The sequence below is a fragment of the Emys orbicularis genome, chromosome 2 (genome assembly GCF_028017835.1).
Source record: "Emys orbicularis isolate rEmyOrb1 chromosome 2, rEmyOrb1.hap1, whole genome shotgun sequence".
NCBI lineage: Eukaryota > Metazoa > Chordata > Testudines > Emydidae > Emys > Emys orbicularis.
Genome location: NC_088684.1, coordinates 52992559 through 53019825, shown reverse-complemented (window position 1 = coordinate 53019825; position 27267 = coordinate 52992559). Strand labels below are relative to the sequence as shown.

The 27267-nt window shown below is 44.7% G+C and overlaps 1 protein-coding gene across 1 annotated transcript in view; it reads right to left on the bottom strand.

The window, feature by feature from the left end:
- Window positions 1–26913, bottom strand: part of LOC135873347 (tumor protein D52-like) — a 226431-nt gene extending 199518 nt beyond the window's left edge. The window contains exon 1 of the mRNA XM_065397774.1: window positions 26854–26913. Coding sequence (XP_065253846.1) covers window positions 26854–26875 — 22 coding nt within the window. The 5' untranslated portion in view covers window positions 26876–26913. The remainder of the gene's footprint in view (window positions 1–26853) is intronic.
- Window positions 26914–27267: the final 354 nt, after the last annotated feature.

Genomic DNA, 27267 nt, shown 5'->3' with positions numbered 1-27267 from the left:
GTTTAAGGCTTCATGAGCTATGGGAGCAAGGGGCAGGCTGGGTCCCCAAGGATAACTACTGGCATTTCAACATCCCCAATGGTAATTTTCTGGTCTGGGAAGTAAGTCCCTTCTTGCAGCTGCTCGAACAGCCCGGAGTTCCTAAAGATGCGAGCGTCATGCACCTTTCCCGGCCATCCCACGTTGATGTTGGTGAAACGTCCCTTGTGATCCACCAGTGCTTGCAGCACTATTGAGAAGTACCCCTTGCGGTTTATGTACTGGTTGGCAAGGTGGTCCGGTGCCAAGATGGGGATATGCGTTCTGTCTATTGCCCCACCACAGTTAGGGAACCCCATTGCAGTAAAGCGATCCACTATGACCTGCACATTTCCCAGAGTCACTACCCTTGATAACAGTACATCAACTATTGCATTGGCTACTTGGGTCACAGCAGCCCCCACAGTAGACTTGCCCACTCCAAACTGATTCCCGACTGACCAGTACCAGTCAGGCATTGCAAGCTTCCACAGGGCTATCACCACTCACCTCTCAAGTGTCAGGGCAGCTCTCATCTTGGTATTCCTGTGCTTCAGAGTGGGGAAAAGCAACTCAGAGTTCCAGGAAAGTGGCCTTACGCACGCAAAAGTTTTGCAGCCACTGTGAATCATCCCATATCTGCAACACTATGCGGTCCCACCAATCTGTGCTTGTTTGCCTGGCCCAGAATCGGCATTCCACTGTATCAACCAGCCCCAGTGCTGCCATGATGTCCCAATTGCCACAGCCCATGCTTTTCAAGAACATCTGGGTCCATGACCTCATCAAAATCCTCCTTGTGCTGGCATCTTAGCCCGGTTTGCATATACTCAAGGATAACGTGTGAGGCGTTTACAATGCTCACAACAGCAGCGGTGATGGTAAGCTGAGCGGGCTCCATGCTTGCCATGGTATGGTGTCTTCAGGAGAGCAGAGTTGCAGCGGAAGCAGTGGATGACGACGGTTAGCAGTCCTACTGCACCGTCTGCTGACAGCAGCACCCAGGACAAAAAACAGCAGCAGTGACGGTGAGCTGAACTGAGCTGGCTCCATGCTTGCCGTGGTATGGCGTCTGCACGGAAAAAAGGCGCGAAACGATTGTCTGATGTTGCTTTCATGGAGGGAGGGGTGACCAACAAGATGTACCCAAAACCACCCGCGACAATGTTTTTGCCCCATCAGGCATTGGGAGCTTAACCCAGAATTCCAAGGGGCGGCAGAGACTGCAGGAACTGTGGGATAGCTACCCACAGTGCACCGCTCTGTAAGTCGATGCTAGCCACTGTAGTGAGGATGCACTCCACTGACTTAATGCGCTTAGCGGGGACATACGCAATCGACTGTATAAAATCTATTTCAAAAAATTGACTTCTATAAAATCGACCTAATTTTGTAGTGTAGACATACCCTTAGACTGTCACATTTGTTTATTCTGTCAGAGCCAACATCTAACCTGCTGGAGGCTCCTTTACCACTACTGACAGCAGCATCTAGTGCCTTCTACCAGCTCCCCTTACATGAGAAAGGTGCAAGAAACATGTTCCTCAGCAAATGAGGAATTGTTGACATCAAAAAACTGCACTAGAGCCCTGTTTCTCAACCTTTGATACCTTGCTGCCTTCCTAAATTGTGTCAGGAAGATCTCAGGAACCAGCAATGGTCTATAGACTGGTCGTTGAGAAACGCTGCACTAGAGGAATAAGGGACAGATCAGGGATTTTCAGAACAGCTGACTGCCTATCCCATATTTAGGGTGACCAGATATCCTGATTTTATAGGGACAGTCCTGATATTTAAGGCTGTGTCTTATAAGGGGGCCTGTTACCTCCGACCCCCATTTTTCACACTTGCTATCTGGTCACCCAACTCATATTTGAATTAAATATTTAGATTGCACTTAATACTATTTGTTCAGTGCAAGTGGGAAGGTTAAACGTGACAAAGTTAAAAGCATTAATAAGCAGCCTAGGTATTGAAATAAGTAGTTGAGCTCCCCCTAATGGTGTTCTGTAGAAATAGTAAATTATAGAATATTATGCACTGGGGAAAAAATTGGGAAAGCAAGTTAGACTGGCCTTGTTTACATCTCACTACATGTGCTCCTTGAGAAAACCTGAAATTACGGTCAGTGTTACTTTGGCAAAATTAGTTAGCAGTTAGTAGCCTGTTTTTTGGGTTTTTTTTTTTTTATTGCAAGGAGAACAGAGACTTGTATTAACAGTTTGAGAGTACTCAAATATTCCCAATCCCTATGAGTTATACCTGATCTGCCAATAGCACAATTGTCTAAGGATCAGTTTGATCTTAAGTTTAGCGTATTCAGACACTACTGATATCAACTCTGCTGTAAATAAGTCTATTATTCAGGCTTGTTATACAGGGAGGTTCATGTCATGCAGGGACTCTATAGAGGAGCATCAATTTAGTTTTGCCCTTTAAAATTCTGTATGGATGCCATTAAGCAGTTAGCCCACTCCCATTAACTCTGTACCAGATATTTGTTTTGAGAACTGTGGGATTCTACATGTACTCCTCCCCTCTGTTTTCAGGGGACAACCCTGGTTCCACCCTGAATGCTCAGTGTTAGGTGGCTCTTTATCCTAGGAGGAGGGTATAATAGGCCAGGAGAGGCTAAGCCTCCCCTATGGCACAGCTACCAACCCGCCACCTTTCGGAGCGCGGACACCTGGGCTGTGTTGGCCCCACTTGTGCCACCTCTTCCCATCTGTGGCTCTGCCCCTTCCCTCAGCCCCTCCTCCCCATCACCCACCACTGGCCAAGTCAGTCTTCTCCTCCACCCTCCCCCACATCCCTCCTCCTGGTAAGCAGCAGGCAGCAATTGGGGTACCTGGTGGCAGCAAATGCTCCCCCCAAATTTTGTACTTGTTCAAGTCAGGAGGGGGGAAGCAGTCAGCTCAGGGGAGGAGTTACAAGCTATGGTGTGCAGCAAATAGAACATAGGTTGTAGTCCTAAGGACATGAGTCACTTAAAATTCAGCTAGCTTTAAAGATTCCAAAGGTTCAAGCGTCTTTCTAAAAGAACATTTCTAGATTTTAGTAGCCAAATAGTTACATGTACACAGAGACTCTGCTTCATGTTCACCAGGAGCACATCTGTAGAAGATTTATAGTACAGGTAAATTGAATATGGAACCAGAGTACAGCAAGATTAGAAATAAGGTATTTCTGTAGTAGTTCAAACAGTATACATTAACCATGCTCACACCAAGCATCAATACTTGGTGTTACTTATTTCTTCTCTTCAAGGCCACGACCAGCTAAATTCAAGGTTAATGCACCCTGAAAAAGAGGGCGAGGAGAAAAGCACAGATATAGGTAGGGGTAGGGAATTGGACATAAGAAGGAGGGGGCAGATGGACACTACTGGGTCCGTACCAAAGTGCATAACTAATGGGAGAATGGATAGACAGCATATGGTAAGATGTTTATACACCAATGCGAGAAGCCTAGGTAACAAAATGGAGGAATTGGAGCTCCTGGTCCAAGAAATGAAACCTGATATCGTAGGAATAACCGAAACGTGGTGGAATGGTAGTCATGACTGGAGTACAGGTATGGAAGGGTATGTGCTGTTTAGGAATGACCGGAAAAAAGGCAAAGGTGGGGGTGTGGCATTGTATGTCAATAATGAGCTAAAATGTAAAGAAATAATAAGTGATGGAATGGATAAGACGGAGTCTGTCTGGGCAACAATTACACTGGGTAAAAGAACTACTAGAGCCTCCCCTGAGATACTGCTTGGGGTGTGCTATAGACCGCCGGGATCTAGCCTGGATGCGGACAGAGAACTATTTAATGTTTTTAAGGAAGTAAAAACTAATAAGAGCTGTGTGATCATGGGGGACTTTAACTTCCCAGACATAGATTGGGGAACAAATGCTAGTAACAATAATAGGGCTCAGATGTTTCTAGACGTGCTAGCAGATGAATTCCTTCATCAAGTAGTAGCTGAACCGACGAGGGGGGATGCCATTTTAGATTTGGTGCTGGTGAGTAGTGAGGACCTCGTTGAGGAAATGGTTGTAGGGGACAACCTTGGCTCGAGTGACCATGAGCTAATTTGGTTTAAACTAAATGGAAGGGTTAACAGAAATAAAACTATGACTGTGACTAAGGTTTACGATTTCAAAAAGGCCAACTTTAATAAATTAAGGCAACTACTTAGGGAAGTGGATTGGGCTAACATACTTAGAGAGCTAAAGGCAGATGAGGCCTGGGATTATTTCAAGCTGAAGTTGCACGAGCTGTCCGAGGCCTGTATCCCGAGAAAGGGGAAACGGTCAGTAGGCAGGGGAATTAGACCCAGCTGGATGAGCGGGCGTCTCAAAGGGGCGATTAAGAAAAAACAGAAAGCGTACAAAGAATGGAAGAGAGGAGAGATCGGCAAAGAAACCTACCTTATTGAGGTCAGAGCATGTAGGGATGCGGTGAGAAAGGCCAAAAGCCGTGTAGAGTTGGACCTCGCGAGGGGAATTAAATCCAATAGTAAGAGGTTTTATAGCCATATAAATAGGAAGAAAACAAAGAAAGAGGAAGTGGGGCCACTGAAGCTTGCAGATGGAGTGGAGATTAAGGACAATCTAAGCATGGCACAATATCTAAATGAATATTTTGCATCGGTGTTTAACAAGGCTAATGAAGGGCTTAGGAATAGAGGGAGCGGGACAGAGGGGAATAAAGGAGGGGCAATTGACATTAAAGTATCAGAGGTGGAAGCCAAACTTGACCAGCTAAATGGGACTAAATCGGGTGGACCGGATGATCTTCATCCTAGAATATTGAAGGAGCTGGCGCGAGAAATTGCAAGCCCCTTGGCGATAATTTTTAATAAATCTGTAAACTCGGGGGAGGTACCGATGGACTGGAAAATAGCTAATGTGGTTCCTATTTTCAAGAAGGGGATAAAAAGTGACCCGGGTAACTACAGGCCTGTTAGTTTAACTTCTGTAGTATGCAAGGTCTTGGAAAAAATCTTGAAGGAAAAAGTAGTTAAGGACCTTGAGGTGAATGGCAATTGGGACAAATTACAACATGGGTTTACGAAAGGAAGATCGTGCCAAACCAACTTGATCTTTTTTGAGAAAGTAACAGACCTTCTAGATAAAGGAAATGCGGTGGATCTAATTTACCTAGATTTTAGTAAAGCGTTTGATACTGTGCCGCACGAGGAATTACTGGTTAAATTAGAAAAGATGGGGATCGATATGAAAATCCAGAGGTGGATAAAGAACTGGTTAAAGGGGAGACTGCAGCGGGTAGTACTGAAAGGGGAACTGTCGGGTTGGAGGGAGGTCACCAGTGGGGTTCCTCAAGGTTCGGTTTTGGGTCCGATTTTATTTAATCTATTCGTTACTGACCTCGGAACCGAATGTAGGAGTGGGCTGATAAAGTTTGCGGATGACACAAAGTTGGGAGGTATTGCCAATTCGGAGAAGGATCGGGATATTTTGCAGGGAGACTTGGATGACCTTGTAAATTGGAGTAACAATAATAGGATGAGATTCAATAGTGGGAAGTGTAAGGTGATGCATTTAGGGATGACTAACAAGAATTTTAGTTATAAGTTAGGGACGCATAGGTTGGAAGTGACGGAGGAGGAGAAGGACCTCGGAGTCCTGGTTGATCGCAAGATGACTATGAGTCGGCAATGTGACGTGGCTGTGAAAAAAGCTAATGCGATCTTGGGATGCGTTAGGCGAGGTATTTCTAGTAGGGACAGGGAGGTGCTGCTTCCGTTATACAAGGCGCTGGTGAGACCTCATTTGGAGTACTGTGTGCAGTTCTGGTCTCCTATGTTTAAAAAGGATGAACTCAAACTGGAACGGGTACAGAGAAGGGCCACTAGGATGATCCGAGGAATGGAAAACCTTTCCTATGAAAGGAGACTCGAGGAGCTCGGTTTGTTTAGCCTAACCAAAAGAAGGCTGAGGGGGGATATGATTGCTCTCTTTAAATATATCAAAGGGATTAATACCAAGGAGGGAGAGGAATTATTTCAGCTTAGTAGTAATGTGGATACAAGAACGAATGGCTATAAACTGGCCGTGGGGAAGTTTAGGCTTGAAATTAGACGAAGGTTTCTGACCGTCAGAGGGGTAAAATTTTGGAACAGCCTTCCGAGGGAAACGGTGGGGGCAAAGGACCTCTCTGGCTTCAAGATTAGGCTTGATAAGTTTATGGAGGGAATGGTTTGATGGGATAATGTGATTTTAGTCAAATAGGCATTAACGGGCCATCGCGGGTAAAATGAGAGTCCGGCTGTAGAATCTTGCCTGTATGCTCGGGGTTCTGCTGATCGCCATATTTGGGGTCGGGAAGGAATTTTCCTCCAGGGTAGATTGGCAGAGGCCCTGGAGGTTTTTCGCCTTCCTCCGCAGCATAGGGCAGGGGTCGCAGGCTGGAAGATTCTGTTGTGGGTGAGTCAGCTTTTGTGGCCTGCATCATGCGGGAGGTCAGACTAGATGACCATATTGGTCCCTTCTGACCTTAAAGTCTATGAGTCTATGAACTGGGACTTCTGTCATATCTTAAGCTATTACATAACAAGTTTGCCTTACTGAAGGGCTATAGTAACAAATGATTGCAGGGAAGATGTTGCATACTAAACTGACAGTTTAGAACTGCTACCTATCATCTTTGCTCCCTTAGTTTGTCAACAGCAAATTGCAGGTTATGAAGTTGTCCCATGCCATTTTGAATTGGATCTTTAGTTGCAGAAGATTATTAGTGGACACTTTACTCGGTGGTATGACTGGAGAGAGTGTACACACAGGACAATCTCTCAAAGAATGGCTAGGAATAAGAGCCATTACTGCAAGGTATTAGCTCCCCTGCTTGGATAAAAGAGTTCAGTATTTAGCCAAACATCTTTCAGACAGCTTAATGTTAAGGTGGTAGCTTGCATCAAGATGGATGAAGGATAGTCACAGCTTAGACACAGAATTAGATTTTTAACAAAGCAGAATGAGTTGTGTTTATCATCCCCTGACCAGTCTGCTTATATTGCATTATAACCCTTCCCCACCAAGTGTTTTGGGGCAGGGCTCATCTTCCCTTGTGTAACTAGCTCATTTTGGTGCTATTGCCATACTAGTACACAGTATTGTCTGATGAACTTTCAAAAGGTTTGACCAGTTTCCCAATTTGCTAGTTTCCTCCTGCATCATTCACGATGTGTGCGCACACAAAGCTGGAGACTGCAAGAGAGGTTGATGCAGATTGTGACACCAGATACTCTGCTTGTTAGTTTGGTTTGAAATCTTGACCTTCAAATAATCCAGTATTTGACAATATAGTAAGAGCACCTGATGGGTCTGGTTCTGTTTATTGTAGTTTGACTGCAAAACTACTAATCCACTTGTTCCATGACATGGTATAGCAGAGTAGTAACATAGGTAGGACTAAAGTTTTAGATGCTGCAAACTAGCAGCTATTAGCTCATATGTTAATATAGCAGATTGGGATGATTAGTATCTAGGACAGTCTTGTTTCATTCATGTGACAGCAATCTCTTTGTAGGCTAAGTAGTTCACTTAATTATCTGACTTGAAATAACTGCAAATGTCTAGTCACAGTAAGACTTGTTAATGTTTAATGCTACTTGAGTTTACTGTACGCAGAGTCAAAATAATGAGAAACTAAGAAATTAAGACTAATCATATTGTTACTTCTAACAGACTTCATATGGCATAATAAACCTTCCTTCTCAAATGAAAATCTAAAATGTGTTGATATAATTAGTGTGCATTTTCCCTTGTTCCCTGTCTGAATGCATAGGCTATATGACTTCCATGGCAGGGGAGAGGTATCCTTAATCTAGGTGTATTTGGTACATTCGGCTTGAACATCTTGAATTAAAATTACAAAATACTGTAATGACAAAACAATTAAATTGCTCCTTTTAGTCTGACTGCAGGAGTGAAGGAGATGGCCTTGAAGTCTTTCTGGAAGCCAAAATCCAGGCTTGTAGTTAGCTAAGCAACACAGATATGGAAAGTGAGGCATCCCAGCATCCTCCTTTTGAAGATTCTGGAATACTGGGTAGAGCTGAGGTTTGGTCTTTAGTTAAGGTACTATAAGAAGTCAGATCTGCATTCTATTCCAGCTATACCACAGACTTCCTGTGCAAGCTTGGGCAACTGAATAAAGAAATTTATACTTGTCCTTCTTGTGAGGAAGGCAAGTATATTACTCTTTATGAGATGCTAAGATACTAAAGTGATGGGGTTCATATAAGAACCTAGAGAGTTTCCTACATGCTCAAGTTATTTTCATCATATTTCAACACTGCAGGCTGGATTGGGGCCAGAGTGGAAGGGTGCTAAAGAGCCATGTTTTCTGGTTTAGTCCCAACCAGAATATTTGTAGATCTTTACTACACAAAGTAGAAATACATTCTTATTCTCCAACATTGAGACATCCACAATAGAGCTGGTCAAAAAATTCCAACTTTGTCTCTTTTATGGAAGACCTCTAATGTTCATTCCACTTCTTAGCCAATTCTAGACCACAGGCTTCTGTCATTAACGGCTTTCTTATTTGGCTATTCAACTGTGGGTGGCAGAAAGCAGATTCTTGAGGGCATACTGGAGACCCCTAGATATTAGTTGACATTATGGCAAGTGGACACATTGCAGTATTTCTTTAAGTGAGGCCATCACACCTAGGAGACCCTGACTGCAGAGGCCTGGGCCAATTTTGTTTCCTCTTAAAGAAACCCCTTCTGCTAGATGGCATCTAGGCAGGCTCAGTGAATCCAACTCTTCCAAGCCCTAGAGAACCGGTTTTGAGATAAATGGGATTATCTGTAACATACACTACGTTGTTTCTGATGGGGCCCTGAGCTGTACGTAGTCACCTCCTGTCCAAGGCCTACTTCCAGTACCGCAAAAGCCTTTGAGCATTCAGGGTGCTGTGGCAAGTGGGATTTCTTGTTGCTACACATAGGTGATGACAAAGCAATCTAGGTAGGAATTTGCCACCTTGAAGTTTATGGAAGATAAAAGTTCCAAGATAGAGCTACCAGAACAGGGACCTTAACTTCTTGCAAATCGTGGTTAGTTAGGAATCTGTTCAGATGTTTTAGCCTTAGTATTGCTCGGATCCCTCCCAACCATTTGGCAACCAGGAGTAGTATGGACATCCTTGTCTTTTCCATTTGTGGGATTTCTTCAGTCACTCCAGTCTGATGGCAAGTTGTTTCTCTCATCTGCCCTCATCAGCATGTTTATACTGGGGATTATCTAGTAAAGTTTATATTTCACAGGGAAACTGGTCAGGTGAATTTTAAAGTGTTTATGTGAAAGGTAAATGGACAAATCACATGTAGAAGTTGGCATTAATGGAACAATGCAGAAACAGTTGTGCAAGACCTAGAAGGACAGATCTTGAACCTGACGCAGTGAACATGGAAACCAGTGGGGAGATTCAGAAAGCAGATGGCATGGGCAGGAGATCTAGCACTATTTTTATGGATTGAAGAATGGCAACATGGGTGTCAGGAGGCCCATGAACACTTACAAGTGTACAGTACTAAAGCGCACATGTGGGATCACTTCAGCTTGTGAATTATGCAAGTTCTCAGCTAGAACTAAAGTATAATGTAAAGCCATGACAACTGGAACTTTGAATGTATTGCACAATTTCAGCAATCACTTATGCATTCATCCTGTTTCCTAATTGTAATCCAGAGTTATGAAGCCTATAGTGAAAGTTTTAACAGCTATTTCTTGTTACTGAGTTTAGTAGCAGACTGGATTGTTCTATTATCAGTTTACAACCTACGAAACAGTTTAGATATTTAAATAATTTCTATATCCAAGCAGGAGTCATGGAAAACTCAGTGAGCTTCAGGCCACTGCATCAGCAAGTGTGCAAGCCTTGTTTTGCAGATGGTGCCACCACCACATGCATAATAATTGCTGAGAATATTTAAATACTAGCATTTTTTGCTGGGATTAAGGTGACTAATCCAGATTATTTTCCATTCATTCTGAAATGTAGAATGTGATGCCAAAGGTATACTTTTTTTTTCCCTTTCTTTCTTTTTTTTGGGGGGGGGGAGGGGGGGCTTAAACACCCAAGTTCTTGAAATCTGCAATATGATGTAGGCAATTCTCAATGTCACATTCAATCTACTGCATTATTTAATCAACAGTACTTCCAACATATTAAGACATTCTCTACTAGTAGTACTGTGCTAGAGTACTCCACTTGTTGAAAGTGCTTTAGTCCCTATTTGTATAACAAACCAAAACTTAGTTGCTTGAAAGGAGAGTTCAGCAGCATCCTAAATGGGTTAGATAAGCAGCAACTCCCTCCCAATCCAAAAATGGATTTAATATAAATAGTCAAGTTACCAAAGATTGTAGATTCTAAACATTTAAGAGGAAACATGCTTTAGATGTCTCAAGTTTGTTTCCTTCATACTTATTTTCTTATAGTTTGGCTTTGTTGATATGTAGAGTTCTTTCTGAACTCCGAATATTTTGATTGTTCTCTCCCAACTTCTCAACCCCCACCTATTCTTCCTTCCCATTTAAACGCCATCTGTTGGGTTGAGGGCTGGAATGAAGACCCTGCACTGTCCTTCCAAGTTTAAGAGTGGGTAGCCCTGCCATAACTATAAAGAGGAAGCCCATTTAGTTTAGGTAAGAAACTGAAGGATATTCAAAATTAAATGAGTATTAAATTATAGAGGAGAATTATGTATAAAGCAAATAATAGAAAGGAAGACTCATGCTCTGGTTAAGTGTATTCTATTTACAGCTACAGTAAGTTTTTTTTAACAGAGAGCTCTCCAGATTCTACCTAGGATAGGAGTCATGATGGGTTTCCTTCTCATGCACAGGATGGGAGGACAGTCTAGACTCAAATATGCCCTCAGTGATATGCAGCTGCATTATTTCCGTGGGCTTTGTTAGTGGATGCAAGTCACTGGAACGTTTTTATTAATGCTCAAGGGAGGCATAGACTCCAGTTCCCTCTTAACTGGGTTGGCACTGAAGTGCCAACAAGGAATAATATTGATTAAGGAACTAGTTACTGTATAGGTTGTATAAACAGGCCCATTTGAGTGTGGTTGTACTCCGAGTTTGTAGAATGGTACCCCCTTCAGTCTGGAAGGAAATCCATATCCTGCTCTAGTGCCCAAACCAAGATGAACACATTATATTAATACCTCATATGATTAATGTGACAACTGAAGCCTGTTCAATGGATTAGTCTTCACAAAAGATGTAGTTTACATTTTAAGATTAAGATTCAGACAATGCCCACTGATTTAGTATTTTTTGTGCACTTGTCACCACTGAGATACTGCTCCAGCTATGAATGCTAGTGTAATTTGCTACAAGAGTTTAAATACACATGACTATTGCCAGCCAAAGATATGTAGATATCAAGGTCTCTACAGTTGTAAGTTCTGTCTGATGAGCTTGCCTCTAAACATTGTGTTGCTGTCAGAAATTGAGTCTGGAGATGGATCTAGGGAACACAGCTAACGCAAGCTTCCATGTGTCAAGAGTGCTTTAGCATGTCAGTGACAGTATGTTTCTGTAAATACAGTCAAGCCTCTAGAGTGCTTGTAGCCATGGATTTGTAAAGAATCCTACTGAATTCAAGGTGTATGCTGCATACACTATGTAAAGCGGAGCCAGGGAACTCAGGATTTCCTCTCTCTAGGGTTGTTTGTTAGACTAGATACTTCTAATAGGGCAGCAGTTTTAAAGTTGTGTGTTGCTATGACAGAACACTGGTATAATTTCAGCAGTTTCATTTCAGTGCTTAGTTAGTATATGCCTGCTGAGCTGGTTTTGTTTCTCCCTTGGGTAATCGTGCACTGTCAAGTTTGATGTCAACTGCAATGCTGACAAGTTGGACAGTACAACATCCTATATTTGCAGCCCTTCCTCTAAAGCAGGAGTTCCCAAGTTGTAGTACGTGTACCTCCAGGGATATGCAAGAAAAATTGTGTTGTGATTTTATTTATTGCATTTTCATAACTGGCTACTCAGACAAAGCTTTAAAACTGTGGGAATGTTATATAAAATACAGTAGTTAATTTACGTCAAGATGTAAAGCACTGGAATGGGTTATCTAGGGAGGTGGTGGAATCTTCTTCCTTAGAAGTTTTTAAGGTCAGGCTTGACAAAGCCCTGGCTGGGATGATTTAGTTGGGGATTGGTCCTGCTTTGAGCAGGGGATTGGACTAGATGACCTCCTGAGGTCCCTTCCAATCCTGATATTCTAAGATTCTATGTACCAATGAGGACAGACGTGATATATAGAGCCCTCACCTCCAGTCACTGTACAGCACAGATTCAGTTGCCCAGCAACAACTGTCCAGTGTAACTGAGCTCAAAACTTAATCAGGGGAGGTTTTCAGTTGTATGTCACACTATATACTGTACATAACAGTGAAATATGGACAGATGGCTAAAGACAGCTAGTGTTAAGAAGAACACAAAGTATCAGTGATGATAAAGGTAGGGGGACATGAGCAGCTGGTATATCTTGAATGGGGTACACAGGCAGATGGTAGATCCGGAGGAGGTACGCAATAAGAAAAGTTTGGAAACCTCTGCTCCATAGGGCTCAGAATCTGCTAGTGTCAGAAGACAAATTCCAGAGTGGATAATGTCCTGGTGAAATTAACAAATATTTCTGTTGCAGCCAACTGCCCACTGCAGATTTGTGGGTAGAATGAGACTAGTTCTTACTGACTGACTTATACCTGAAAGCAAGGCATATTACTATACTAAGGGTCAGTTATCTAGACCTAAAAATTTTTAGAGACCCCTCAGTCACAGCATTACTCAAGAATCAAATCTAAAAATTTGGGCCCTAGCAGCTTGACCTTGAACTATGGGGTAGAGCTCATTAGTACCCATTTTAGTGCCTTACAGAATGATGTATCAATTCTGAGATAGATTAAGGCCAGAAGAGGCCATTATGATAAATTTGGCCTAATGCATAACGGGCCATAGACTTTCATCCAGTAATTCCTGCATCAAGCCCATAACTTCTGGGTTGTACTACTCCATTCGGTTTTACACAGCCCCTCACCACTGTAGTCAGAGCTCCTTCCAGAAGTGCAGTAAGTGATGTCAATGTCTTTTAGGCTTGTCTACCCTGCCACTTACAGTGCTGAAACTTTCCTCACTCAGGAGTGTGAAAAAACACCTCCAAGTGATGCAAGTTTCAGCACTGTAAAGTGGCAGTGTAGATAGCACTGGTAGCTATTCCCCTCACAAAGGTGTTTTTTTTTTGTTTTTTTTTTTTTACAGCACTGGGAGAGCTCTCTCCCAGCACTGGAGCTGCATCTACATAGCCACATTTAAAGCCCTGTGGCAGTGTTTTAGGTCGGCTGTGTAGACATGCCCTTAGAAAAGGGCATCCAGTCTTTAAAGACTTTGAATGATGGAAAATCCAAATACTTTGAATTGTTCCAATTGTCAGTTACCATTACTTCATCTCTTCCCCTCCCCACACACACATTTTGTTGCGGTTCAGGGATGGAGATACCATTATGGAGGTAGAGGTGTATCCTGTGGACAGGTCCTAAACAGGAAAACATGGGATAGATTTTTAGAGTCATAACTCTGGCCCTGCTCAAGCAGACTGGGTCCTACAATCTGTGATGGGCACTAAGTTTCAAGCCCTACCTTTCCCTAACTGAGGGTACATCTACACTACCTGCTGGATCGGCGGGTAGTGATCGATCTACTGGGGTTTGATTTATCGTGTCTAATGTAGAAGTGATAAATCGATCCCCGCTCTGTCGTCGACTCCTATACTCCACCGCGGCGAGAGGCGGAAGTGGAGTCGACGGGGGAGCGGCGGCAGTCGACCCCACGCCGTGAGGATGTGAAGTAAGTCGACCTAAGATACGCAACTTCAGCTATGAGAATAGCATAGCTGAAGTCGACGTATCTTAGGACGACCCCCTCCCCATGTAGATCAGGCCTTAAGGATCATCAGTAACCTCACTGCCAGCCTCTTACTGCAGTAAGACATTCTCCAGCAGTGCATAAAACCTGCCAGAACTTGCTGTTTGATCACAGTGACAAAAGGCCTTTTTCTGAGAAAGACAAAACAGTCAACACTTAACAAGGCAAGCACATGAAGTACCTGCCTGCTGCAGCTGTACATGCTTATTTATTCTTCTAAATGGAGAAATTGACAAGGATAGGTTGCTATAAAAGCCTTGAAGAATTTGACAGCAACCAAACCTGAGGCAGAGGAGGACGACACCTCCCCACATCAACCTCCAGCTCTGCACAGCAGTCTCTTTCCCTCCCACCCACCCACAGCACAGCAGCCTGCTCTGCCTGTTGATTCCCATTAATGGACTTCTGTGATTCCCTCCAAGTTCTCCCACAGCCTCCTCAGCAGCTCTTAGCTCTCCACACTGTGGGATGTCTAAGCTTCCCAGAGCTTTGACAGGGAGCTTTGCATAGCTAGATGCAGAGCAGCAGAGTTCCAAACAGTGAGAGAAAGCAGTCATGGCAAGCATTGTGGGATACTGGGGAGGCCAGTTGTGGCAACAAACAGCAGCATCTACACTGACGCTTTGTCACTAACTTTGCCACACAAAAACTATGCCTCTCATCAAGGTGGTTTTATTTTGCCACCAAAAGTAGCTTTGTAGTATGTACACCTCCATTGTTTTGTCAGAAAAAGCTGCCTTTTGCTGACAAATTGTGTAGTATAGACAAGGCCCAACTCCAGTGCAAGGTTCTGCTGCTCAGCTTCCTCCAGAAGTAGGAAAATTTTGCTCTGTGCTAGGTAAGAGTTAACAGCAACAGTGGTAGTGGGTCCATCCTCACAGATTCAGAGAGATAACACTATATTATCACTCAGTGTTTAGGTTGCAGCAGCCAAGAACTAGAACATTTTATTTAAAAGTTTCAGTTCTGCAGAACTGGCCCCAGAAACTTGCCATGCAAAAAGCTTCCCTTTTGCAACTGGCGAATGAGTAGATTAAGAACTCGGCATTTAGTAAGAATTCTGGATGGTGTTCCTTGGGCTACAAACGGGGGCAAAAGCACAACTGCAAAATAGGGAGAGCAGAACTTTTACAGTTGTGAAAGTAGTTCCTTTCTTAGCACTGGTTTCTGGTTAGCTAGCTAAGATTCTCCCCTTATCAACAGGCATTAGAAGTGTTTTCTAGGATTTTCACACTTCAGCATTTGAGGGCACTCAGCTTGTTCTTCACTCTGTTCCCCCCAGGGGCAGTTCTATGTATTTTGCCGCCCCAAGCATGGCAGTGAGGCAGGCTTCGGTGGCGCACCTGCGGGCGGTCCGGCTGGTCACGCGGATTCGGCGGCATGCCTGCGGGAGGTCCACCGGTCCTGGGCCTTCAGCGTACCTGCCGCCAAAGCCGCGGGACCAGCGGACCTTCCGCAGGCATGCCGCCGAAGGCAGCCTGACTGCCGCCCCCACTACGACCGGCAGGCTGCCTCCCGCGGCTTGCCGCCCCAGGCACGCACTTGGTGCGCTGGTGCCTGGAGCCACCCCTGGTTCCCCCCACCCATACAAAAGCTCAGTATGTCTTAGTGATAGAGGCTTGACTTTTTAGTTTTAGGGGCTTCAATTTAGGCATCTAGCTAAGAATGGCCTAGTTCCATTCCATCCTACCCCTCTCCCCGAGAATTAAGTACATCAGCAGGAGCTGCATATGCTCAGCATCTCTACATTAAGAATCTATATGGGGCCCAAGCTTAAGCTGACTCACACTGACAATTCTGGCCATATAGTAGCTCCTCAGTTCAGTGAGTAGTCTTATTGTAGCACCTGCTTTCCCTTCCAGTCCCTGTTTTTTTTTGGCTTACTCGCAGCAGTCTACCCAAGGATCAGGATAAGTGAGTCATCTACCACCACACAATGAACCTCACGCCAAGATATTAAGACTAGGGTTACCATTCGTCCGGATTCCCCCGGACATGTCCGGCTTTTAGAGTTAAAAATAGCGTCCGTGGGGAATTTGTAAATGTCTGGACTTCCCGCCCCCCGCAGAGCACGCGCTGCTGACAGGGCAGCCGGACGGATGGTGCCACTTACGTGGGGCTCCGACAGCCAGAGAGAGCCCCTCCTCTCCCCTGCAGCTGAGAGCACTCCCTCCCTCCCTCCCTGCATTCGCAGATCACCAGCCGGCCGTTCGCACCGGCAGTCTGGAGCTCCTCCCCCTGCTCCTCCTCCCCGGCACGCTGGTCTGAGCGGCAGAGTAAGGGGGCCGGGGGTCGGAGAAGGGGCAGGGAGGTTCTGGAGGGAGCAGTCAAGAGATGGGGGGGTCGGGCATTCGGGGGGGGCTTTCTGGGGGTGGGGGTGTGGATAAGGTTTTGGGTAGTCAGGGTACAGGTAGGGGGTAGGATCCTGGGGGGCAGTTAGGGTGAGGGGGTCTCAGGAGGGGGCAGTTAGGGGACAAGGAACAGGGAGGCTTAGGTAGGGGGTGGGGTTCTGAAGGGCAGTTAGGAGCAGGGGTCCCAGGAGGGGTAGTCAGGGGACAAGGAGCGGGGGGGCTGTCAGGGGGCAGGGGTGGGGAGAGGGATCGGAGCAGTCAGGGGACAGGGAGCAGAGGGGTTTAGATGGGTTGGGAGTTCTGGGGGGGGCTGTCAGGGGGTGGGGAGTGGTTGGATGGGGTGTGGGAGTCCCGGGGGTCTGTCTGGGGGTGGGGGTGTGGATAAGGGTTGGGGCAGTCAGGGGGCAGGTAGGGGGCCGGGTCCTAGGGGGCCAGTTAGGATGGGGGCAGGGTCTCAGGAGGGGGCAGTCAGGGAACAAGGAGCAGGGGGAGGGTTGGGGGTCCTGAGGGGGGCGGGAAGTGGGAGGGAGTGGAAGGGGCAGGGGTGGGGCTAGGGCAGGACTGGGGCTGAGCTCCTCCCATCCTCTTTTTTGCTTGCTGAAATATGGTAACCCTAATTAAGACTAGGGAAGATTATTTCTCCAGCAGAAGCAGCTATGTGCTTTTCTGATACAGCTTGACTGAGCTTGTACTTTTGCTTTGAAGCCACTTATGATTCTTTCAAATAGCCTTGCTGAGCAGAGGTCAGCAACCTGGACTATTATTCTGTTCAGAGAGGGGAAAAAACCTTTAAGTCTACAATAAAATTTTCTGTAAGTTAGTTCAGGAATCCTTAGCATTCAGGTAAAGTTCCTACACTGTTCTGCTGCCATGGAAACACTAAATTTTGTTTTGTTTCCATCTTGCACACTATTTGTTTGAAAGGATACAATTTTAGGTCATTTTTATCTCAAATCCCAAAATACTTTACAGAATTATAGATAGTACATAGGTCAAACAGGCCAACACCTTTGTACACTGCTGTGACGAAGGTAGATTCTCCAAGACCCCTTTGTGTTGGCATAGGAGAGCTTTCTACCATTGTAAACAGGCAGAAGTGGCTCCTACACCAGCTGCCCCACACCCTGGTGTCAGAAATACAAGCGATTGGGAGGAAGCCTAGCAGAGCTCTTGATACCAACAGAGCCCTCGTAGCAATGGTAGAATTTAGAACAGCCAAGAGGCTTCTTCAAGCTCATAGGGACTTGTGCAAGTCAGGAAGCCTCACTCCACTCCCTGACGCAGACCTCCCCCCCCACACACACATTTCCTAGGCAGATCAGTGCTCTGCCACAGGAAAGAATCTGGCCCATGAAGAAAAAATTGTTTAAAGAGACAGTACTTACAGGCTAATAAGGGGAGAAATGTTTAATGTCTATAGAGTAGCCAGGATATAGGAACTGTTCTATATGGCCAGCGGGGCCAGCTCCAGGGTTTTGGCCACCCCAAGCAGCCAAAAAAAAAAAAAAAAAAAAAAAAAGGGCCGCGATCGTGATCGCGATCTGCAGCGGCAATTCGGCGGAAGGTCCTTCGCTCCGAGCAGGAGTGAGGGACCGTCTGCCGAATTGCCGCCGAATAGCTGGACCTGCCGCCCCAAGCACGCCAAGCTGGTGCCTGGAACCGGCCCTGATGGCCAGTAGCGTTGAAAAAGCTAACACTAGAAAGCAAAAGCAAGCATGAGATTAGTACTGGAGCAAGGATGGCATAGAGACAAGATTCTTATGGAAAATTAAAATAGTGTTGGAAAGGAGCAGCAGGCTTACATATATGGGGGCTAGATTTACAGCTATTCCTAATAAGCACCAGGTTTTACTGAAAAGGGCTCAGTAGAGTTGTTTAGTAACAGTTCTGCACAGGGCTGATAGCTCTAAACTATGCTGGGTGTCTCCTGCTACTAGCATAATACAGAGTAGCCTAAGCAAAGGGGCTGTCCTGGCAGCCAGGACTGACCAATTACAAAAGCATTCCAGTCATATCACTGCCACCCTTCCCCCAAATGTCCCCTACAGCAAGAGCTGGGGACACCATCTAGGAATTCCCCCACACTAAGGAAAGTCCTTCATCCAGATGCAGAAAATTCATGTTTGGTTTGTGCTGATAGAACATAAAGAAGCTTTGGAGCCAAGGATCTGGCCCAAGAATAGAAGTTGCAAACAGGAAAAGGAAACAGAAAAAGCTAGATGCTCTGAGCTGAGTGAGCTTAAGGAAGTGTTTTACCAATGATGTTCTGGTCAAAGAAGCACTTCTGACTGAAGCTTAGAGTGAAGCCAGTTCTACTTGGTAAATATATGGGAGAGGGAAATTAAGGCCTTGTCTTCATTTAAGGTTTTGCCACTTAACTATGTCATCATAGACCTTATTATGTCAGCGTAGTTATAGCAGCAATTCCCCCAGCATAGATGCAGTTGTATGGGTATAAGTCTGCATATACAGATATAGCTTAGCCTGGTGAAGCAAAACAAAAGAAGCTATACTGGTACAGAGAACTTTATACCAGCATAACTTGATCTACATTAGGGCTCTCACTGGCATAACTGACAGTTTAAATAAATAATAATAATAATAATAATAAAAAAAGAGACACCCCTTACAAGTAGAATTAAAATAATCTATAGCGTAAGTGTAGATCAGGCCTAAGAGGAGCAACTCTAAAAAAATAGCTAGGTGTAGCATTTATAACAGAGCTAAGATAGGAAGTTTGACTGCAAAATTTAATCCTCATTTAGAGACAGTTTAGCTCTTCCATTTGCTGAAAGTACAGAGTATGTCATTGGAATGGCACCCTTCCAAGTCTAGAGACAAATGGCACGTCTCAGCTGCTTCTCACTTTGCTAAGCAGCAGACTGAAGTTCAGAATTCTTCTGTTTCACTGAAGCTGCTCAGAGTGCTATGGGCAGCTGTGAAACTGACAAGATTCAGATCAACTCTATCTTGCTGGTACTTGGGGAAGCTCTGAGTACCTGAGGCATGCAGGCAATGAAGCTGTTGGGGAAGGAGGGTCTAAAAAGGCTGGAAGAGGCAGAGTAATAGAGACACCCCTCTCCTCAGCCTTCCACCTACCTCTCCCTCCAAGCATCTGAGTGTCTGGGCATTTCCAGTTAGCCATCCAGGACCCAACCTGTCTCCAATGAGAAATCCTTCTCTCACTATCACCTTCTGATTTACACTGCCCACCCAAACAGTTTACTGCTAAGATTTGCCACAATACACAGGAGGTCAGAACAAGTTACTTGGACACCATAAAAATCCTATTTTTAAATCAAGATTGGATGTTTTTCTAAAATATGCTCTAGTTCTAATGGAATTTAATTCAGTGAAATCCTATGGTCAGGGTGATGCAGGAGTCAGACTAGATCAGTAGTCCCTTCTGGCCTTATAACATAGGAATAAAAAGTCAATTTCTATTCATCTAGTAGTTTGTTAGCTTGGCCTCTGCATATCAACAAAAACCTACAGAAAAGGTTAGTTGGATGTCAGGATACTGAAGAGTTACCGACAGTAAGAACTGGCTGATCCATTAACTGTTCATTTTCCATTTGTCTAGCCATGCACAACTGTAGAGATAAAGTTTTGTGAAGAAAGTAATTTTGAAGTGTGTAGATTAATTTTTAATGCAAGTCTGATTTTTTCAAACAAGCTTGACAAGAACTGATACAAGTTGACAAACTTACTCACCAGGGCAGAACTCGATGGGTCTTGTATGGACTGACTAGTTGGCCAAACTTCAACCTAATGAGGTTCTACGGCAGATCTGCTCTGGTAACAATTTAAAATGGGACTTTGTGAAGAGAGAATTTAGCTATACAAGTTTTACTTTCTTAGTCATACAGGTGGCTTATTTGCCTGGTGAAGTTATGCTCGTCACTCCTGATTTTAAAGCACATTTGTTTCCTTTCCCCACCATTCATGTTAGCTACGATGATAGACATGCAACATTAGTGCTTAGAGTTAATGTGAGGAAAGTTCCCAATATTGCTAGCAGTAGTTCCCTCCACATTGGGGTTGATATAATGGATTCTGATGTAACAGTCTTAATACAGACTGCTAGTCCTAGAAAAAGATGCTTATATTGTGCGTGTATAACAATGTGAATCGAACAGAGGAGCTCCATGTACCACGACTCCCAGAACACTTCAAAAATCCTCTTGACTACTGGACTGAAAAGCTTACAAGCTAGGATTCTTCTTCAGGTCTAGAAATGGAAAACAGCTGAAGTGCAGGTAAAAGAAACCAGCACCGAATTGTGAAGCCTGAGGGTAATACAGTTCTACAAGACAAACAGCTTAGTCTTGGTAAGTCATGGAGACTTTTGTTGCATGTGGTTACTAAACATTCAAGGTTAAGCCATTTCTGATCTGATCATACTGATAGGTTGCACCTACACTGAAGTTGTGCCAGCTTTCCGAGCAATGGTGAGCTGCACTAATGCTGACAAAGGTGTCAGTGCCAACTTAGACAGGGATCAGATGTCTCTTGCTACCATACTGTGCAGAAGCTGGAAATGCTGGTACAATGTTTTCTACTGCTGAAAAGATAGTGATACACAGCTTCAGGTATTTTGTGTAACAGGCCATTTAAAAGTTGTTCAGATTAAACTCTGTAAGCTTAGATTTTTGATAAGGGTGTGGTAATGCTGACAGTATGCAGTGACATATGGGTTTGTACACACTACCACTTATGTCACTCAGGGGCATGAATAAGCCATCCTCCTAAGTGACGTAAGTTACACCAACCTAAGTACCAATGTGGACAGCGCTATGTCAGTGGAAAAGCTTCTCCCACCAACATAGCTAACTCCTCTCGAGGGGGGTTTATTATGCCCATAGGAGAGCTCTCTGTAGCAATTCTAGTGTAGACTAGCCCCAAGTAACCGGCCTTTAAGGGTGGGAAACTGTCAGTATGTAACGAAGGCAGGTTTCTCAGAAAGTTAGTGTCTATTTACCTGTGAAGACCCTACTTCTGAATACAAGCATTACAAAGCTAAAAAGACTCCATGATTTATCAGCATTAGTTTGTAGTGAAAGATTTATCCCAGATGTGAACACTAACAAGGAATAAGCATTAAGTAGCATTTTAAATAAATACTGTGACACCCACTTAGTTTTAGTAAATTGCTTTTTTGTTCTATAAAGTAAAACTTCTAGTGCTAACAGTTTAAAACTAAAGACTCTCTTGCAGTGTTTCCAATCAAAGTGTTTTGCTAGTGCACAAGAACTAGTCTCTAGCCAGCATTACACAAGTCTTTCTATTGCACAAGTGTGAAGAAACCCAGTTTATGGTATTCATGGCTAAGTTTATGAAGTTCTTCATTTCAGTGTATTATTTTAATTTGTTTGTTTTGAGATGCATTTACCAGTGTATTTTTAAAGTTTACTGTTTTGAGTAACCAACTTATTTACAATTAGTTTCATATTTAACATATATCGTTGGCGTACAAAAATTCAGGAACAGCTATTAAGCCATCCACAATTCTTTTCACTTTCACAGGGTGAGAATGCAGCTGTCAACTTAATTGTTACAAGGTTGCTACTGTGCATTGACATCTATTAAGTGGAAACATTGGTTACATGGCAGTTTCACTATTATCACTGTCTGCATCACAATTCATTTACAAACCTCACTGTTAGACCAATAAACATTTCAATTGTCTTGCTCATGGCATAGACATCTCCTAGACTGTAGCCATAATCTTATATATAGCTTCTAAATGAGGTTTTCCTTCCACAGTCCCCAGAAAAGAGTGAGACAGAAAGCAAAAAGTCCAACTTTTGCTAGTTTCAAATATAAAGTTGATCTTTTCAGCATTCTGGCTATTGCTGAGCTGGTTACGAGTTATCTGTACTGCCTCTGGATTATCTTCTCATCCTCTCCCCATATTCCTTTTGAGTTTACAGAAGCCACCAAGAGTCTGAGATACAGCTTACTGACACGCTATGCTTTCTTAAGCAACAGTTTGCTTGGCTGACTAGGCTAGTATTGTTGTACTCACGTCGGTCCTAGAATATTAGAGAGACAAGATGGGTGAGGTAATATCTTTTATTGGACCAACTTCTGTTGGTGAGAGAGACAAGACTAGTATTGTCAGCCAAGTTTACAATCCAAAGAGACATCCAGTTTGCTAGTTAGACGTGCCCTCAAGAAGACAGGCCGCTGTAGTGGTAAGTCATTGGTGAGCACAGGCCTATCAAATGCTGAACAAGAATCCCATGTCTCCAGTACTAGAGTTTGCTTACAGCTATATTTATTAGACTAGTTTCTTGCAAGCCTTATTTTTAAATCGATTTAAATTAACTATGTTTGTCTTCACTACATAGGAGCCCTGTTATTTCAGAGTAGTTGACTTTATGATGGGGCATATCCTCATTTTGTACAAGGAGATCAGAAGTGGGAATTCAGGAACTCTGAAGTGGACAGTAGTTTCTGGAAGAGGCAAGTATTTCCCTCTACAAGTCTTGTCAGTCTTGTTCCAGATTCCATGTTGTTTCAATGCAGAGCTATTACTTTCAGCGAATAGCTGCTTTGGAATAAAGTCTACTCTACAGTAATTGTTTCAGTTAGATATTGAAACCAGAATATATTTTGATGCAAACTGTTAAATATTGCACTTTGAGTCTTATGGAGATAAATTTATCTGACCAGATTAGTTAAGTGTAAAAGCTACAAGTTTTCCTTAAAAAGCAACAGAGGGTCCTGTGGCACCTTTAAGACTAACAGAAGTATTGGGAGCATAAGCTTTCGTGGGTAAGAACCTCACTTCTTCAGATGCAAGTAATGGAAATCTCCAGAGGCAGGTATAAATCAGTATGGAGATAAGGAGGTTAGTTCAATCAGGGAGGGTGGGGTGCTCTGCTAGCAGTTGAGGTGTGAACACCAAGGGAGGAGAAACTGCTTCTGTAGTTGGATAGCCATTCACAGTCTTTGTTTAATCCTGATCTGATGGTGTCAAATTTGCAAATGAACTGGAGCTCAGCCGTTTCTCTTTGGAGTCTGGTCCTGAAGTTTTTTTGCTGTAAGATGGCTACCTTTACATCTGCTATTGTGTGGCCAGGGAGGTTGAAGTGTTCTCCTACAGGTTTTTGTAGCTACAACATCACCGGCTCATTCACCTGCATGTCCACCAATGTTATATATGCCATCATATGCCAGCAATGCCCCTCTGCTATGTACATTGGCCAAACTGGACAGTCACTACGCAAGAGGATAAATGGACACAAGTCAGATATCAGGAATGGCAATATACAAAAACCTGTAGGAGAACACTTCAACCTCCCTGGCCACACAATAGCAGATGTAAAGGTAGCCATCTTACAGCAAAAAAACTTCAGGACCAGACTCCAAAGAGAAACGGCTGAGCTCCAGTTCATTTGCAAATTTGACACCATCAGATCAGGATTAAACAAAGACTGTGAATGGCTATCCAACTACAGAAGCAGTTTCTCCTCCCTTGGTGTTCACACCTCAACTGCTAGCAGAGCACCTCACCCTCCCTGATTGAACTAACCTCGTTATCTCCATACTGATTTATACCTGCCTCTGGAGATTTCCATTACTTGCATCTGAAGAAGTGAGGTTCTTACCCACGAAAGCTTATGCTCCCAATACTTCTGTTAGTCTTAAAGGTGCCACAGGACCCTCTGTTGCTTTTTACAGATTCAGACTAACACGGCTACCCCTCTGATACTTAAGTTTTCCTTAGTAGACCATCACATGAGCTCAATGGAGGTGCCCTGGCAAAGCATAAGTTTCATCTGCCTTTTTATAACATTCCACATAAAGTTAAACTAAAATTTGACAAACAAGTCTACAGTTACATTGCAGAGTAAAACACCAAGTTGAGACCTCAATTTCAAGGCATAATGGACCATGTCCTCAGTTCACAATATTTGAAGGTGGCACATATAAATCCTTCTGCAGTGATGTGCACTCAATTTTACCAAAGTGACTTAGGAGCACAAATATTTACAATGGGACTTAGGCACAACTGAAAATTTTACTTCAGTACTTTTCACTAATTGTTTTACCTCTGCACTAAGTCTTACCAGGCAACTCTTTCCTTTTGTTGTGCACATGCAGAGAAGTTCACAGATGTCTTTTTAAAGTTATATTATCAGCTAACGCAGTACACTTCGTACTAAAGAAAGTGGTTAACACACTAATGCACTTGTTTAGTCTAATCAGGCCAACTGCACTGCCATGCAAGTTAACTGAAGTGCGCTGCCTCTGATTAAAAGGGGTTATGTCCAAAGCTAGATAAAGTTCAAGTTGGAGGCATGCCAGTCTATTGTTTACACCAAGACTAGCCATTTACCATTTAACCCATTGTGACTTTGAACATGTGTCATGAATACAAAATAAGGGCATTTGAATTCAAATATCAAGCTTGACCAGGTAAGGAGCAGCACCAGTGGCTCAAGCAGTGCAAGAAGCTGTTTATAGAAATACAGTAGGTCTAATTTATTCCACACAGGAGAAGTCAGTGGTACATAATGCAGCATGTTGCTATGTAAAGCTACTGTGTAAAATATCATCCTTAAAGCATTTTAGAGTAACAGGTCATATCACAGATTGGCCCAATGATAACCACCAGCCTTAAGGTACAAGATTAATTCACTTTTTCCCTTAGTCTCATGATTAATCTAGAGAGATCTCTTGCGTCTGATGAAGTGGGCATTCACCCACGAAAGTTTATGCTCCAATACTTCTGTTAGTCTTAAAGGTGCCACAGGACCCTCTGTTGCTTAATCTAGAGAGGAGCTTCAGTTAACTATAAGGCAGGAGGAGAGCTGTGATTCCATAAGAGCTAGAAAGACAGCCATACATGTATAAAGGAAATCCAAGCCCATGAACTTTTGCCTTCCAAAGCCTGCAAACAGCTGCAGTGCCTCTGCTGTAGCAATTCAGAAACCTATGGGCAGCAGCACAATGGAGGTCATACAAATTCCCTGCTGTTAGGTGAAGCTGTGAGCACTAGTATTAGGAAGCCCAATTTAAAAAACAAGTCGCCATTTACTCAATAGCCTCACGATCTGTTCCCCTCCCACAGCCATGCGCCTCCCTATTGGTGAGGAATTTGACAACTACTACCCTAGCACTCCTGCTCAAGGAATAAGGGACAGCACCTTAGTAGAAGTCCCAGCACCCAACCTTTTGTTTTACCAGATGGATTTGGCAGCAGGGCTTGGGTTCTTCACTAGAGCACTGCCCCATACCTTACCAGTATCCACCCCACACTAGAAAGCCATATCTGTAACTAGTGGGTTCAGTTCTCCTGCTAATAGTTTTTGGTAGATTTAAGCCTTGCATTTATTGTAGGAAAGCAGCTCTTTCATGCTACAGGAATATTGGATGTTTCCTTCTACCAGAGAAGATTTGGCAGATTAGAATATTTTACTGGAACTGTTCCACTACCAGGTTTACAAAATTAACTTAATCCCTATCCCCCATCCAGATTCCTATAATGAATGTGCTTTGTTGGGTTTGGTTTTCAATCCATGGTTTACTATACGGTCATAAAATACCCAGAGTGCTGAGCACATTAGAAATACAGGATGTAAATGCTTAGCCTGTGTTTTAAGACAATCACCTGAGCCTAGTACAGTTATTAAATATGAACATATAAGCTATTTTAGAATATTGAAGATTACTCAACATCTCAGAGGCTAAGTCAAAGTAATTCCATTCTATCTTGTATGCATATAGAAGGTAGAAACTAGATTCACAACATCTTTAACAGGGACCATTGGGCAGTTAAACCAAGTAGCTGGGTCCACCTCGGGCCTGATTTTCAGAGGTGCTAATCACCCACAAGAGCAAATCGGAGTAGTGAGGGTTCAGCATCTCAGCAGGTTGGGTGCTTGGTGTCAAGCCTGGCACACAGGAGTAAGGGAGTGGGAGAGAAGAGACAGCCTTGGACAGGCTAGTGCAGACAGGGGCACAGTAGGAGCAGGGCTTGGAGGTGCCTAGGCTCCAGTATGGCAGGTTGAGAGGAAGCCAAACTATGGGTAGTTTAGGGCTTTCAGTCTCCCCAGGCAAGGCCGGCTACCTCCACGCCCTCTCCTCACTCCTCCGCCCCTAGCCACCGCCGGAGCTACAGCAGCTGCCACGGCTCCCAGAGGGCGCGCGCAGCTAATCACTATGCAAACAACAAGCGCTGGCCAGCGGCCGCTTCACCCCCGCCCCGCTCCCGGATGCGGCCAGGAACACAGCGCAAGGCCCCCGAGCGCGGGCTGTGCCCTGCGGCACCAGGGGAGGGGCTGCTGCGGCCACGCCCGCCCCTCCCGGAGGCAGGAGGGCTCTGGGGCTGGGGAAGCGCAAGGGCCGGGGCGGTGACGCTAAGGAGGTGGCTGCTCCTCTCTGCCCCGTCCCGCTGCTCCGGGAGCCGGCAAGCGGGCAGCCCCGCCAGCGGCCCCCCTCCCCACAGGGCAGGCGGAGCCGGGGCAGACAGGGGGCGTCCGGCCGGGAAAGCTCCCCCGTACCTTGCTCGCTGCTGGGGTCCATGCTCGCAGCCACCGCCCTCCGGAAACAGCCCGCCGCCGCCTTGCTCCCGTGCAGCCCCGGCTCAGTCACCACCCCCCGGCGTCAGGCTCGGCAGCGCGAGCGCCGCCTGGGCTTCATATAGGGCGGGCTCCCGGCCACGTCAGCCAGCCGCCAGCCACCTGACCGGAGCCGCCCTGCGGCTGGGGCAGCTGCAAGGTGCTAGCAGGTGAGGGAGGCGCCCCTGGCTGGGGGGCAGGGGCTCTGCGCCGCTGAGCCCAGGTGCCTGGCCCGGGGCAGAGCCGTGAGCCCCGCGCTGCTCCGCCTGTGGGATTCTCTTCTCAAGCGGGGCAGGTGCTGGGAAAGAGGCAGGGTGATTGGCAGCCCTGGAGGCGCCCCAAGCCGGCCGTATTGAA